The sequence below is a fragment of the Chroicocephalus ridibundus genome, chromosome 1 (genome assembly GCF_963924245.1).
Source record: "Chroicocephalus ridibundus chromosome 1, bChrRid1.1, whole genome shotgun sequence".
NCBI classification, from domain to species: domain Eukaryota; kingdom Metazoa; phylum Chordata; class Aves; order Charadriiformes; family Laridae; genus Chroicocephalus; species Chroicocephalus ridibundus.
In genome coordinates, this window is record NC_086284.1 from 98,297,480 (window position 1) to 98,313,987 (window position 16,508).

General features: G+C 41.7%; 2 protein-coding genes across 4 annotated transcripts in view; one reads left to right on the forward strand and one right to left on the reverse strand.

Annotated features, from left to right (window-relative positions):
- LOC134519826 (myelin-oligodendrocyte glycoprotein-like) overlaps positions 1–3,856 on the forward strand; it is a 34,981-nt gene extending 31,125 nt beyond the window's left edge. For all 3 annotated transcript variants that reach the window (XR_010072311.1, XM_063344508.1, XM_063344517.1), the window contains one exon: positions 2,233–3,856. Coding sequence is in view for 2 of the 3 variants with exons in the window: in XM_063344508.1 (XP_063200578.1) it covers positions 2,233–2,336 (104 nt within the window). In the remaining variant the exon portion in view is untranslated. The remainder of the gene's footprint in view (positions 1–2,232) is intronic.
- Positions 3,857–8,917: 5,061 nt separating this feature from the next.
- Positions 8,918–15,676, reverse strand: GATD3 (glutamine amidotransferase class 1 domain containing 3). The gene is made up of 7 exons (XM_063344493.1): positions 15,522–15,676; positions 13,318–13,370; positions 12,443–12,556; positions 11,966–12,085; positions 11,043–11,135; positions 10,559–10,715; positions 8,918–9,945 (listed from the first exon to the last, which is right to left on the reverse strand). The coding sequence occupies exons 1-7, from the start codon at positions 15,633–15,635 to the stop codon at positions 9,817–9,819; spliced, it is 780 nt and encodes a 259-aa protein (XP_063200563.1). The 5' UTR covers positions 15,636–15,676; the 3' UTR covers positions 8,918–9,816.
- Positions 15,677–16,508: the final 832 nt, after the last annotated feature.

Here is a 16,508-nt window from a genome sequence, read left to right on the forward strand (position 1 = left end):
TAGGGTCATTTTTAAACACTTCTGGAGTGAATACAATAGAGAAGGGCTGTCCAGCTCTGACATGCCATCATCAGTAAATTCTCCCAGGAAAATCCTGCTTGTAAGCCAAATTATTCTATGAGCTCTACTAAATCTTAAATCGGTATCAAACCCGTAACATTTTGTCATATAAAGATCAATAGCTGCAATTTGTATTTTCCTCACTGTTGATGAAAGATATAATTCATTACATGACAATAATTATATTACATGGTAAGTTCAACCACAATACAACATTACAGACAGATTAATCAGCAATAAACTCAAATAGAAACTAAAGAAGAGAAATGTTCAAGTGTTTTATCTCATGACCACCCAGAAAAAATCAGCTCTGTACTTCATGAGCAATAAACAACTTGAAAAATTAGAGGAAATATCCTTTTTAGACCTAACATAGCTCCTCTAGCTGGCTTAAAGGTCTTTAAAAAACATTAAGTTAAATTCAATATGGTATCATGTGCCTTCAGTGAGACAGCACCAAACTATAATGTTATAAAAGCAAACAGAACGGGAGCTAAAATATCTCTGGCTGTTACCTTTCACAAGAAATAAGAAATTATCACGGATCAAACTTTTTAATGCAGTAGCAATGGAAGTTTCTCAAAACCAAAAGGTAAGTAGGCTGTATTTAAAGGAGATAGTTAAGTTGTATATACGTTTGACTCAGCCAAAAATTTTCTGACAACTATTCCTCAATATAAACTATTTCTTACCATGAAAAGGTACTGTCATTGAAAAAAAAAAAAGTGTTTGGGACAAGGGGGAGTGTTTCAGCTTTGCTATAGGGGAACAAAGTGAATAATGCACTTTAGACACCTGAAGGTTCTTGTACTGCTGGATTTCCAGGGGCTTGGGGATGGAGGAAAGAACAAAGCCTAACTTTTGAAACATAATTTTTTCAAAAAGGAAAAAATATTTTCTGTTGTCAACTTCTTTTAAAGAAAATCATCAGCCACAGCTCCCTTTTTGTTCGTTTGTTTGTTTTCAGTGATTTCTTAAGAAAGGGAGGAAGAGAATCTATTTTGTATTAGTCGTTATTTTGGAAGGGACTTAGAAAAGTTAAATGACATGCTGAGAATAAAGACACTGTATGCAGAAATAGTTCCCACACTTTGCAGTCATCATAACCAGATCAGTAGTTAGTTATTATTTTTATATAAAACAGAACCAGTTTTGATCTGTTTCACTTCTGCTTTATTTCTATTTGTTTAGTTGCTGGATTGATTATTTTTCCTCATTATTTTAAAGAGCCCAATTTTACTGTCACTCTGGGTTTCTTGCAAGACTGCTTCTGTGTCGATCAAAACTTGTTTTAAATTTTTTCTGTGAAAAATTAAAGGGCCTAGGCCTGGAAGTGGTCACAAGGGGGCCTACGTTTATTTTAAAGCGTTACTGAGGGCTACCCGATGTTTACTCACTCTTTACACGTTAATACCGCATATTCCTTCTAGGAAGAGGGGGAGGAAGCACCCCTACCAGCAATAAGTTAAACTGCAGCAACAGACTGAGAGCTGATACCACAGCAGTAGGAACAGCCGAAGAATTGGTAGAGAAAACAATATACAGCCTGATCTTCCCAGAGAAGGACTTGGACCTAAACACTTACAGGAAAAATTTCTCTATTGCTAAAGTCAGGGGTTCAAAATCTTTTTTGACTTGTGCACTACATCCAGCACGGGTTGCAGGTACCATCTGTGCCAAGGCTAATCTGTGCCCTGTGGCCATGTTGTTGCTTACGTACCAATAGTGGTACACTGTGCTGCTACCACCTAAGCGTCTGTGGCCTAGACTTTCTAATACTCATTACCATTACTCATGGACTCTTAATCACAACACCTACCTCAGGCCCTAAGTAGTGGAATGATAACGTATTTTACACTCCTTTAGTTGTTGTTGTTCTACGAGGACTTTAAACAAGTATTCTCAGTCATCCAGAAAAGGAAATTGTATTCATTGTTACTGAGCGTCTGTGCCTTTTCTATGAAGGAGGAAAAATGATTTGTCACAGACTGTTTTTTCTGGATGGTAAAAACACACACACAAAGGAGAATTTTGAAAATGAGCCAAAATCCACATGATTTTACAAACAATCTTCCATCAATGCATTCATGTAAAATATATCACACAAACTTCAAATACACTTCTTGTCAAGCCACCAGTTAGATGCCACCTTTCTCTTTTTTAATTTTTCAGGACACAGTCAGATTTCCTCCAGAATCCCTGCTGATGCGCCATGCCTGGCTATGCTTCCCCTCGCTTTCCACCTCCTGGTCGCACTGGCGGTTTGGCACTTGTAACCAGGGAAACCAATCTTCTCTTTGGGAAGTTTTGCTCACCAGAGGACCTCGCTGGGCAGAAGAGCTCAGGAGGATTTGCGTGACAACCGTTCCAGAGCCACGGGAAAGAAACATCAATAGCTGAAAACAGACCTAGCGCTAGGTGTTTATGTCCCGCGTTTTGGTGTTCCACAAAACCAAAGGCAGCAAAACTCAGAGGTGGCAGGTCTGCTTTTTCATTTGTTTCTGGGAGCCAAGTTCTAGTGCTGCCAGTATGAATATTTTATTTTGGGTTTTGTGGTTTTGCTTTAACGACAGGATAAAAGACTCGCAAAACTACAAGGTCACATTATAATTGACCCTAGTGAGGTCTTTTGCCTAAGATCTCATCTGCTGTCCTTGAAGAGAACTGAAAGGAGGTGAAGGGGTAACTACCCTCTGCGTCAGATAAAAACTGGAAGTAGGAAGGCGCTCGCATTTTGTGAAATGTAAAGATGGAAACCTTGTGAAACTTGAGCCTGTGGAACTTTTAGCTTCTATTTTCACTTTTAAGTGTCATGGGCTATCAGTAACAATGTTTTTTTCTACAAGAAATGCCGTAGTTCTTCAGCGGAAGGATGAAGCTGACTGAGAAAGATGATGGAAGTTCAACATAGAGGAAGGAAGTGATGTATTATTACAAAATCCACTTCTAAGTAAGCCAAATGCTTTAGAAGGCTGAATTCATTATTTTCTCTTTTTGTCGTGAAACACAGCAAGGTAAATGGGGTCATTGCGCAAAAGCTGGATTCTTAAGGTACAACTGCGCAATAAGAAATGGTTACTGTGACAATATTACTTCTTTAAAAACGGTAGCTTTGGAGGAAAAAAGAATTAAAAACTGGTCAGAATAATTGTAACTGATACCTATGCAAATTAAATGGGTTTAGTTCCAGAAACGTTCAATTCAGGTAGCATAGATGTCCTGTGTAAAACTAAGACTGAAAGGATCCTGTGTATACCAACAGTATCAAGAAAGTGCCCAAGTTTCATTTCAGGCCAGAGCAGCTCCAAACCAACCTATTACAGAACTGAGAAGCATCTGGAGAACTCCTTACCCGGGCTGGGGAACGGCGGTGACTGACACGCACTCACTCCTTCTGGCTGAGCCCCAAGCAGAGGGAAGTGACTCATCAGGACGCCCATAAAGTCGTCTTGATTTGGAACAGTTCCACCCTCTTTCCAAAGGAAAGACAGGATTGCTTTTGCAAGGAAGGGAACAGAATAAAACAGAGTTTAAAATGGTATCCATTGAGGTAAAGGAGATAGTTACCTTTGACTTTCTTAACAAAGGACCCTTTCTCTACGGTGGGGAGGAGAGACAAAATCCCATGCACAGCCCGTGCTGCTGCTGCAGTGAAGCTCAGTTGGTACTTCGGCTACCCTGGGTACAGAGCAGCTTAGCTAACAGCTGGGGTCCCACTTCACAGAAAGATTTGAATGTAAGAATTGTACATACTGGGATTGTCTTTTTGCATCCTGCCCTCCAAATGTTTGTTTCAGATGCCATGTATTTTTCAAAACAAAAGTTGATTAAAAATAAAAACTTTAAAAAAAACAAAAAACCTGATGAGAGCAATTGCTTGGTCTCTAAGAGATCTTCATTTGTATTCCGGTTGTTCCTACAGTTAGGTAGGAACTAGCTAGTAGGAACTAGGCTAGGCTCCCTGCACAATCAGAAAGTCCAAAAGGTGGAATTTATACTGGTCTGTCAGTTCCAAACGTCTGAACTGCTTGCCGTCATCTCAAGGACTGTATGACTTCGAAAAATCTAATAGCCACTTAAGCAGCCCTCCACTTTTCAGAAGGTGTTGAGGCACGTGCACAACGTGAGCACCTCCACTCACAAGTGCAAGCTGTGTGACTATGCAGCTGCAAAAACTTCTTGGGCAAGCAAATGAAAAATTACATAAATACCTTTATGCAGGCATGCGGGGCTAGAACAGAGCCTCACTGCTGTGGAAAGGGGACAGTCCAGTTGTACGTTTACGAGCGGGCACTGTGCTGGCTTGTGCCTACGAGGAATGCCCAATTCCTTCCGTCATCTGCCTCTTTCACCCTCAGAAGGGATTCTCCCTGCCTGTGTCAACGGGCATGAATCACAGTAAGCACATGAGCAGATGAAGGTAGGAGGAACGAAGGGTGGGGGGAAGATGACTGGATGACCTCTAAATGTTGCTTACAATCCTCCTTTTTTATGACTCAGATTTGCAGCACCACTTGGGATGTTTAAACTTCCCTCTTTATTATATTTTCCCAGAGCTGTAGTTAATGCCGTTCCCAGCAGTAATATATGACCGCCATTCCATTTTCCTGGGAGACTGCAAGGGAAGGTTTGAATGACTAGCAGACCTTGATTTGTCCTTCCTTGCCTGGGTGACGACACAGCAAACGTATGTCTTAAAGTTCACTCAATGTGCACAAGATGAGCAGCACATACTTCTTGTGTTTTCCAGAGTTTCAGCGTGAACAAGAGGGATAGTTTTGAGAACTAAGGAGCACAATAACGATTCACACATTTAAGAAGGTGGAATCTCCACTTCTCTCACTTGTAGTACCTTGGTGGCCCATGCCTACGTATTTCATATGGCAAGAGCATAGGCTGATAATCTGCTACATTAAAGAAATTCTTAAGAGATCCTTGTACATTATTCTTGCAAAAGAATGGCTGTGAAAGCAAGTTTGCTTTTTCACATTTGACAGTGACACTGGTAAGAAACAAAAAGGAGTCAGTTTGCTCATCTTGTAATTTTTATATATGTTTTCAGTGAGGCCAGTTTAACTGGTTAATGCTTTCTGCTGAGCTCCTTTCAGTTCCATCCGATATGGGAGAAATGGCCCATACAGATTATCAACAATAAATGAACGTAATACGTTTGATTCAGAATTTCCACTGTTATATCGGATAATATTCACGTAGCATGGTACTCAGCGGTTGAACAAAGGGTACTGAAAAATACCGAAAATAAATACTGAAGGTGATTATTTTTAAATATGCAGCACAAAATCACATTGCTATGGGTAACACAATCCTCCTTGCAACTTCTGTTTCAGCGTCTGGGATTGTCCAAGTTTAGTCCCTTCTCTTCCCCCTCTCTCTCTTTCCGCAGAAATTCTGACGACCACTGAAATCACCTTGGAAAAGATAACCAAATATCACTTCCTTAATTCTTCTGAGGGCAAAGGTTGACCCATACAATAAGCAAGTTTCCCCTCAGACACTTTAATCCATAGGAAGGAGGAAGAAAAACAACTCAAACAAAAGACTCAAGCCCTAGAATGCAGGCAACTCTCAATTATTTGCAGATGGAAGATTATCTAACCTCACACTCTGGGGAAAAAAAAAAAAAGTATGTATCCACACATATGTAAGATACTGCTAGCTTGCAAACATACAGACCCTTCAAGAAACATTGTGTTTCCTTCCAGGAGTATTTTAATTGGCCTAGTAAAAGTCCCTCCCTACAAACCTTGTTTTCAGGTCACCTTGGCTGTAATAGCATTATTTATTTACAAAAACAAAACAAAACAAAGCAAAAACCAACCCCCAAAAAATAACAAAGAACCCCACCCACTGTGTACTTTTATGACTTTATACTACACCTTTCCTCATTTTTCAGTGATAACTATATCACAGGAAGGCTTTGGAGCTTAATGTGACTATATTTGATATTATACTTTCAGGGGTATAAAGAAGTCATTGTGTTGAAGAAATGAGTCTTAACAAGACAGTGGAACAAAGGCACTCATTATGATAGAATTGGAGTTCCTGTTTATTTTTGTTAAACAAATAGGAAGCAGTATTTGCTTGATTCCCTCTATGCGAGAAAAAGTCAACATAACAATGTCATAAACAACAGCTGGAATATTGTGCCTGGGTAAGTGAAAACCTGCACGGAACATTGTTCACCAAGTGCCCCCTGCTGGCATCTCATTCATCCAAAACATGTCCCTTGTAGACACAAACCCGAGGCTAAAAATGAAAAGCGCATCTCAATCCCTCTCATTTCTGCTTTTAGAAGAAAAAGGAAACGCTGTCAAATTTGTGAACACTGCAACAATCTGCAGTGAAACACTTTGTAAAATGGTTTTTGTGCATAAGCATCAATGAGGGCAAAACGGGGCAGGCGGAAACACAAGCGAGAGGTAACAACTCCTCCCCACAGCCCACAAGTTCACCCCACCACATCACTGGAAAATCAACACAAGCAGGAGGGGCATTTATTACCACTCCCTTTCAGTAGGACAAAGTTCTTCAATGCTTTCTGACGATGAAAAACGGCAGGATCCATAAGCCAAATACTGCATGCCTCCTTGTGGATGCTTGAAGAATGCACATTCTTTCACCTTTTATTTCTGATAGCGTTTAACAAAACATTAATCATAAACTTCTATCCACTCGGCTGACACTAGCAAACCACTCAGCAGCTCCAAACAGCCCTATGGAAGGAAAGGAAAAACCCAACTTGGCAGACAAATGTCTCTATTAATCTCTAAATGCATATGGGATTTCCCTCCAAATTTACACTGGCTAAAAGCCAAGATAACAATCTTGTATCTTCCACCAAAGTTAAAAGGTCTTCTATTAATGTGTAGCAAAGGTTTGTACTTTGCACATTACTGTGAAATTAGAGAATTAAAAAAAATGAAAGGCAATTCTGGTACATGATTCTTTCTCCCTTAAAAAATGTTATCTCTGAATAATGAGAAAAAAAAGGGTAAAAGATGCTCTAAAATGTGATTGCTTCTGAAAATAATTTTTTGTCAGTGCATATCTGTTTGTCCCATCCCCACTAAATGTCCAAGCTTCCAGCACTGACAACACTGTATGGGTAGCTCGCTTTTTCAACTACCTTCAAAACCATTTCCGGCACTGAGGAGGAGCTGGTTCTTTGGTTACTCCCATTACAGCTTAACAGCCCTAGCCCTCAAAGAGTCACTGATATTGAGACCACCTTTTTACAGTATTGCTGTTATTTAGCAGATGAGATGTCATGTCAAATTAGGTCAGCTTTTCAATTTGCATACTTGATTCTAAGCATGTGCTACTGCGATAATCCAACCTGGAAGCCACCAGGTCAGGGATCCACATGACAACTGCATCTGCATAGAAAGGTACACAGTAGATTATTAGTAGTCTTCGTTATTTGGGTACTTGGATTCAAGAAAGAATGTCTGAGGGCTATAAAAAGAGGCAACATCTGGATGACCTAGCATCCAACTTGCAACAGATGGTCACTGCATGATAATGGCAACTTCTTCAGAAAACCATCTTTTTCCTCAGGACACACGAGTTTAAGATTCAGAATCTAAGGAAGCTTTACGCCACCACAGCTGCACTTAGTAGGAACTGCAGATATGAGAAACCCTAAATACATACACACAACCTGCTGTGGCGAGGGGAGCTAATGGAAAGACTTAACTCACAGTCCCCGATGGGAAGGGCTGAGCTCAATTTAGACCACCCTTACAGCAGACGATGGTACCGCTAACACAGGCAGCAGCTGTTCTCCCTCTGCTCCAGGGATTTCAATACCATCTCTGTTTTGTGATACCTTCTTATATTACCAAATTTAAAACTCCTGCAGATGTAGGGCAGTCATGCATTTTAAAATGTTGTTACGTTTTATATGAACAATGACCTCCCATACTCTGCTAAGCCTCTGCGTATAAAATTGATATTATAAACGTCCACTTACATTCAAGTAAAGCTTATGGAGGAGAGTATCTGCAGTGAATTACATAGAGGCACTGTTCTAAATTCTGTTTCTTACCAACTTGATACTGAAAATTTCATGAAGAATCTGATGCACCAGCAAAAAAGTTTCAGATTATGCCCAGCATCCACTTTATGAACCATGCTCGGTACCACGATGACCTGGTTTCTGTGTATGATTTCTTTGTAACCACACTGGAGCTGGTGATCTGCACAAGGCAGCTCTATGAAATCACCCAAGAAAAGAGTGCCATCTTGGATGTACAAATTCAGATCTTCTAAATCCAAACATGATTTTTTTTTAGTGACAAAAAATTAATCACATACTAAGAGGCTCCAGAAGCAAAAAAGCTTATTCTGTGAACACCTATATTGAGCAAGCCGAGCATGCTGACCTCTCGCACTCAAGCTTCATTCCTCCTCTTTGTTCCCCTCAATTAAAAAAGTGTCATTCCAAATCCCTAGCAAGACTTCAGCCATAGACACTATTTACCATACTCCAACCGAATCGAAGGCTCATAGATTTCATTCACAAAGCACACAATTGTCCCTTAGAAGTATGGGTTCTCTTCAGCATGTCTCTTCAGTCATGTAAAAGGAACTTTAATACAAGGTAAGGGGTGTCATTTTGCTTGCTTGTTTAATGTGAGAAATGTTGCTTCCTGCTGAACAGAAAGGTAACAAATAACTTGGAAGGGGGGGAAGGAGATTCTGCTGGATTCTATATGGAAAAAATGTCCCAAAGACATGAAGAGAACTGAAAAGCAGAAAAACCACTAGAATGTATCAACCAGCATTAAGTTGTCAAATGCAGCTGTCAAACAAAAGTGACGGGAGAATGATGAGATAAAGGCAGAAATTAATTTATTTATACATCATTATTCCAGACATTCAATAATATTTCTTTGGAGAAAGCTTTATTACCCTAAAGCAGGGAAAGTGAGGATAATTTGAGACTGTTTTTTCCATCCACTACTAGTCATGCAACTACTTTAATACGGATATTATCCTTAAAAATTGTGCGTCACATCAGCGGGTATTTTCTCCTTCATTTCAAGACCTTTTTAGCAATAATGGGCCAATGGATTAATTTTTCAAAATGCTAATGTTGTGACAGTTAAGATGTATCCTGCTGCTGATTGATATTCAGAACGGGTCCTTTGTGAAAACAGGATTCTTTGAAAAGGAAAATCAAAACAATAATCTTTTAATTAATAGCAAACTAAATTAAGATGTGGATGAGGTCTATTTCCTTGACAGCTGATCCTGGCTTTTTGTTCACAGATACAGGCCTGAGCACATAAACCTTGAACCATGCACTAATTCCTCTCTACTCCCATTCTTCATCCATACACTGGATGAAGAATATACTGCCACTGCATCTCCTATATCCTTACAACACATCTCAGCTTCTGAAGGGGCCTTTAGTCTCTTTTGGCCCACACAGAAATGATGTGACACTGGTGTATCGGAAGGACTGGTTTCAGAATATCTCCGCACAGCTCTCCCCAGCTGAAAAAGCTCGAGAAAATGCTCCATGTCTCAGGCCAGACTGCTTGTACTCCGTAAGCCCTCCTGCAGGCCCCTCTCTCAGAAAGGGCATGGAAAACCCTGCAGCTGGGAATCAATCAGCTTCACATCAGCATTCATTAGAGTGTGAACAGGACAAGCAGGTGAAAACGTTTCCATTGGTCCATGTTACATTTGATACTACACCCTAAATTTAAACATTTCTGATTCTTTTTTTTATTTGCCAGTTAATTTTAGCACATTCTTCACCATGGCCCCAATGCCATCAAAGATATTATGTAATTCTGTTTCACACATAAATGCTGGGGTAGTCACCACCTTGTTTTTTGTATCCACGTGAGCTTCGTGAAAGGGAGTTAAGGAAAAGACAGCCTGTGTCTCACCTGCAGATACTGTCTGCGAAACAACCCATCATTGACAAAATCTCACAACTCCACCGTCCTATAAAAAAAGTAACTCCAAATAAATCATACCGTCCAGCTGTAAAGACAGCTGCAACCTATAATCCAAGATACTAGAAGCTACATTTGCCAAAATACAAACACCGTGAGAGCAATCTGTGGGAACACTCAGAAACACAAGAAAACATATGAAATGTCTCTGAGTACAGTTTGATTACAGCATTATCCTTCAGGAAAAGAAGAAAAAAAATCTCAAAGAAAAGAGAACTGACCAACTGTAACCCATGCCAGTTTTATGTGCACATTCACTCAGCGTTTTACTGCATTCCCCGGTGTCCAAGGGAGTTCTATGGCAATGACTGAGAATGACTTTTAACTACGCAGCTGCGTACAGAAGACCATGTTTCTAATCATGCACTGTATTACGTGCTATCAGCTCTGCACTGTATATTCCCACTACACCGTAAGTGAAAGAGCATAGGTCCTGCATGTATTCATTACTGTAAGGACACATTACTAAACTGTCTCTCAACATGGAAATTAACAGGAAAGGATATAGTTACTTCTTTCACACAGTGCTTTCCTCCCAGTTCTTTAATGGCTCCTGCAGTCCCAGCATAAGGCCACTTGCCACCTTCCTCTTCTTCATGGCCCACAGTTACTTCAGCACCAGAGAGAACCTTTGCTGCCAACACTGGTGAAATGCAGCAAAGACTGCAACAAAAGGAATTATAAGAGCAATTCTACAATGGCACTCTCAAAACTTGGTCATCATTGAAAAGATTCAATTGGACATGGTCTTACAAATCTGGAAAATATCACAAGGCAACTTCCACTCAGCATTTTCTTAGCTGCTTCTCTGACAAACACCTACACACACACACATCTTGAAAAACACATTTTAAAAAATAAGCTACAACTGATACAAAACAGAAGATGCTTTTTCTAGTTCCAACAATAACAGCTGCACATTTCAACAAAACATATGTTGTCTCCATGCTCGCACTACCAAACAAATGCCCCTCCAACTAAAATACGTACCCAATAGGTTTGCCTGCTTTGTGGAAGTCTTTCAAGACACGTTCAACTTCTCTGTTCACCTTGCAATCTTTCCCATCAACAGCAAAGGTAGATCTGCCACAACAAGAAACTTCATACATACCTCAGTATAAACCTACAAGACAGTGATGCCTATCTGCCTGAGACTGGCTCTCTCAAGGGTCATCACAAACTTAATAGCTTCTAAAAGGTGGCTGAAAAAGCCTGTAGTTCATCGTGAATGGTCTAGCCAAAATGACTCACTTCTAAAGCTTTAGTATGTCAGAAAGTTCCTTACTTGATATAAACATCTAGAAATATGAATTATCAAATCCGCTTTCTAGGATTAATGAGAAGTGGAAGAACAACGTTTTCAAGAAAAATACCTAAGAAGAAAAGGGAAATAACATTCAGGTTTCTCAAAGCCAAGAAAATGGCAGGTCAATAACAAGATAATTAGTATTCCACATGGCTAACACTTTTTTTTTTGAGCTAGCTGTCGGTTTTATTATTACTAATGCAAGAGGAGACTTTCTGGTAGGCAGACAAGAAACACAATAATAACATTAGGAACACGTGAACTATTGAAGTTTTACCTTCACTTCCCTCAGTCAGGTCCAAAAAAATCACCACAAGGTTGGGGGGAAAAGGATTCTTGTGCATTATCTAAACCCCAGAATTCCCAACATTCTTTGAAAAATTTAAAATGTGACAACGCCAATAAGAATTGTGACTGGAAACTACCATGAACAGCACAACTTAACTCCAACACTTTGAAAGGAGGTTTTCCTTATTAAGCAGTGGCTACATATGTAGTAAATAAGGCCATTTATTGCTTCCTGATTTTATTGTGGGAATCACAGTTGAGTATGAACAGTTGATCGTGAATATTTAGTCAAGGAGTCTAACGCTTAGTTGGCACTCACAAGTTTTTAGCAGCTCCAAATCCACCAGGGAATATCACGGCATCATGGTCTGCTGTAGTAAGCTTAGCCAGGCTTGCAATTTTACCACGAGCAATCCTTGCAGATTCCACTAAAACGTTCCTTGAAGAACCAGAAATAAAAGAATGAGATGAATTAAGCATTTGTGCACAGAAGAGAATAAAGTAAGTTTTGGCAGAGGAAGGGGAGGGGGAGGAAGCAAGAAAACCAGTGGTACTCAATAACTGAAGCTATCAATGCTTCTGAAATGCTACTAGTGAGAAACACAGGCATTAAAAGATTGTATATAACCAAGTCCAGAAGTTTAATATTTTCTTCGCAATCAAAATACCAGCTAGCATAAAGCTACCAAAGCCAGTCAGCAAAGTGCTACAAATGCAGTTACAGGACGCTATGTCCGAAGAATGCCTAAGAGACTGAGGCTCAGCAGTCATGGGAAACACATTAAACAGACTTTACCTTGACTCAGCTTCAGCTGGCTGCCCTTTACTGTGGTCAATGACATGCATCTGAGGAACATCTGGAGCATACATCTGAACCTCCGCTCCCCCACGACTAAGGTGCACCAGTATGCTACAAAAATGGAGATAAAACGTGCTGAAAACCTTGTAAGAGAGGCTTTACCTGGCCCCAAAGCCTTGCTACAAATACTCCACCACTTCAAGAGGAGGAAAAACGCACGTCCTACCAAAGCATACTGAGCACGTAGTAGCAAAATCCCTGTACGTAACACTGAAGTGCAAAGCAAAACAGAAAGTCAGTTTGGAGGTAGGATCAGGTAAGCTAGAGACAAGTTTCTTTCTTTAGTGCTCTTATGCAGGCAACCACAAACAATAAAAACTTCCTTTCTCGTTGCAAGTCCCCAGGTGTTATGGAAGAGTCCCATGATTAACATACCTATGTGTCCATTTAATCTCAGTCTAGGTGAAACGTCCCTTAGCAATTAACACTAAGAGTTAATAATTCAGCTTGAGCATTAACAATTCTCGTATTAGACTTAGCCCCAGGAACAGAAACTCAAAGTGATTATGAAATGAAGTCTTTACTTAACTCTCTTGAGATTGATTCTGGAACTCTGAATTTCTGTTTCTGAAGGAAAGACCCTCCAACTCACTGCTCTGGTGCAGCATGCATTGTGCTACATCTCTGGAAAATCAGAAAGTGCTGCAAGAACGTGGCCTGAGCTCCCAATTATGCTGTGAGAAAACTGTGAAGCTTTATCATACATCTTTGAGGGCAATTCTGATGGCCAGAGAGCGCAAAACTGAATTCAACAGACTGCTGTAATGTAAAGGAGAGTTTTTTGGAGCCTACAGTTTCATAAAGCAACTTACGCTGAGGCCTCATGGATTTCTGTGCCATCATAGACACCACAACCAGATAGGACCTGCAGAAAGAAAATCAAGAGAGTATTTCAGGTGATGCAAAACTTCCTGCAGGATCTTTCACAAGCCTTGTAAGATTAAAAAAACCCCACCCAAACAACAACAAACCTCCTTCCACCCTCTAAACAAAAAAAGAACTCAGCAACTAAGCCAGTCAACATCATACTATTAGCACCAGTGCTGCCATTTGACATACTGCAGAACTGGCATTTCCTATTTATAGCCACCCATCACAGACAGGTCTCAGAAATAATTAATATTTATTTATTGACTTGTGCATTTATTCCTCGGGGTTAGTTAATAAAATGACATGATATCCTTAAGTATGTTTATACTGTGCACACAATGGGTTATTCTGAGTGTCATACATCTATTTATGAAGTGTCTATATCTGTGTGAAATACCTTCTCATCCAGATGCACATCAAACAGAAGTGGGACAGAAGTGCACCTTGAGCTGGCACTTAGGATAAACTACTTTACCGGCTGCTGTATTTACAATCCGCATCAGAGATCAATAGCTAAATCACTTTTAACTTAATTATGCTATATTAGCCATACTTTTCCTTATTACCATGGTAATAATACTTTCAGTTTGTTTATACACACTGGAGAATAAAAAGCACAAAGCAATCAGCTATCCTTGTGTGGGTGGAAACAGTCTTTCACGAAGTAGAAGAAAGGAGAAAAAAAAATATTTAAAACCCCAGAAATAAAGCAACTATAAGAATAAAACAAAACCAAAAAAAATCCAAAGTATTATCTAGTTCCTGAAAGTACATATATGAACTCTTGCGGGGTTTTTTTGTTTGGTTGTTTGTTTTGAAAGAAAAAAATCCAGTTAGAGTTCATTTATTAACTTCACTCTCTTCCCTCCTGGTTTTATCTGTTTTTAGAAGCTTGAAAATTTTTAATCACAGACACACGAACAGAAACTCGCAACTGAAGCTGTCTTAGTTAGAAACGCTGGACTTGAAGGGGCTTTCAGAACACACCAGCCAGTCCTCTGCTCTCACAGGCACGACATCCTACCACCACTTCCCCAAATGAGTAAGATCCATGGATGTTCCTCTGTCTGTGCTAAACCTAACTACCATTTTGCTGCTCTGATATTTAAGAGCCGCCTTCTACTTTCCAACTTTTAATTTCATCTTCTATTTAATTTAGACTGAATACAAGCAACTGTGCTAAAGTTATCTTCTGTAAGAAACACTTTTTAAATGTTTTTGAAACTCACCAAAACCAAAGTACTAAAACACCATCTTCTTCTGTTATCTCAGTAGCTGCTTGGTCATAAATGTGTCTTCTACCATAATCAGAAACTTCCATCACTAATATCAACAGTAATATTTGTTTTCCACTCTCTATTTAAAAAACTGTGATTTGCTAAAATAACAGCATTCCTGGTAAGTTACCTTTTAGGCATCTGGCCTGGCATTCTGCCCATTCCTGAGCCAGATCTCCTCATGGAGGTAAGGCCTTCTTGTTTCTTTACATTTTATACTGCCAAGACTATGCACAGCTCAAGCGCCAAAGACTGAGCTCCAGAACTGTGTATCCATTTGGGACGCTACCTACAGCCTGAATTTTCCTTTGGCAACCTGTCGCTCCTCCATCTCCTTGCTTTGTTTTGTATTTTTAACATGCTCTACCTCCTTCCTGCAGGAGAGCAGAACCCAGTTTAAATATTTTCCTGTACGCCGCCAGGACCTCTCCCGGTTACACTATAAATTATTTCAAGTCCCGCTCTTTATAACTCAACTCCAGGCCAATAATAACTACACAGAAGCCAGTTTTTACGTGTTTCCCACTCCTGGTCTGGCTTCCTGCGAGTGACTCGATTCTAAACAGCTTTATCTTCTCCATTTCGGCCTCTCCCGCGGCCCTCCAGCTGCCGCCGCCGCCGCCGGGACAGCCTTTCCCTCGGCCCGACGCCACGTCGAGCCCTCCCACCACCACCAGCCCCACCGCCAGCAGAGGGGCCGAGGGCGGATGGGGACAGCCAGGCAGTAAAACCCCCTTTTTCTCCTCAGAGTTGCAGCGCTGCCCCGGGCTACCCCCGCCCCCTGGCCCGGCCCAGCCCAGCCCAGCCCAGCCCGCGGCCTCCTCCGGGCGGGGCGCGGTGCGGCGCGGCACGGCCCGGCCGTTACTCACCACAGCCACGCGGGCGGGGCGGCGGCGCCCGGCGGAGCAGTGGAAGGAGGCGAGGCCGCCGGGGGTCGCCCGCCGCAGCGCGGTGCAGAGGGCCGGCCCGCGGGAGGCCAGCATGGCGGCGGTGCGGGGAGCCGGGAAGAGGCGCTGGGGGTGGGGTGGGGTGGGGCGGGGCGGGACGGGACGGGACGGGACGGTCCGTGAGGCCGCTGCGCCCTTGGCGGCGCCGGCGGGGGGCGCCCGCTGGCGGCGGGGAGGGGCAGGCCTCGGCCCCTTCCCTAACCGCGTTTAGCGATAATAGTAGTAGTAATACAAAATAAGTTAAAACGCGCATGGAAATAAACCCTTGGGGCTTGTTTTGAACACAAGCCCGGCAGCACCGGGTTCCCTCCGCAAGGGAGAGGGGGCGGCCAGAGGTGTGCGCAGCCCGGGGATGGCAGGGGCGCGCCGGGACAAGGGCAGCAAGAAGCAGCGGAGAATAGAGCTGCAAGTAAAATAAGATAAACAACCCACTATTCATGTCTTTCTTTCCAGGATCTTGTAAAATACAGTATTGCTTTTAAAAAAGAAGGGCAAAAGAAACATTAAACAGTGCCATGTTTCACCGCTGGTAAATTTCCTTCCCAATACAAAGCTTATTTTTTTCTCTCCTTTACCAAGGAAACCAAGCTACACGTAAGAAAGACAGTCCAGTTGAAATACGTACAGACAGCTATCTATAGAAAAGGGACTTTTCATAGCAGCGTGTAGTGATGGGACGAGGGGTAATGGCTTCAAACTGGAAGAGGGGAGATTTCAGGAAGAAATTCTTCCCTGTGGGGGTGGTGAGGCACTGGAACAGGCTGCCCAGGGAGGTTGTGGATGCCCCATCCCTGGCAGTGTTCAAGGCCCGGCTGGATGGGGCTTTGAGCAGCCTGGTCTAGTGGGAGGTGTCCCTGCCCAGGGCAGGGGGGTTGGAACTGGATGATCTTCAAGGTCCCTTCTTCTAAC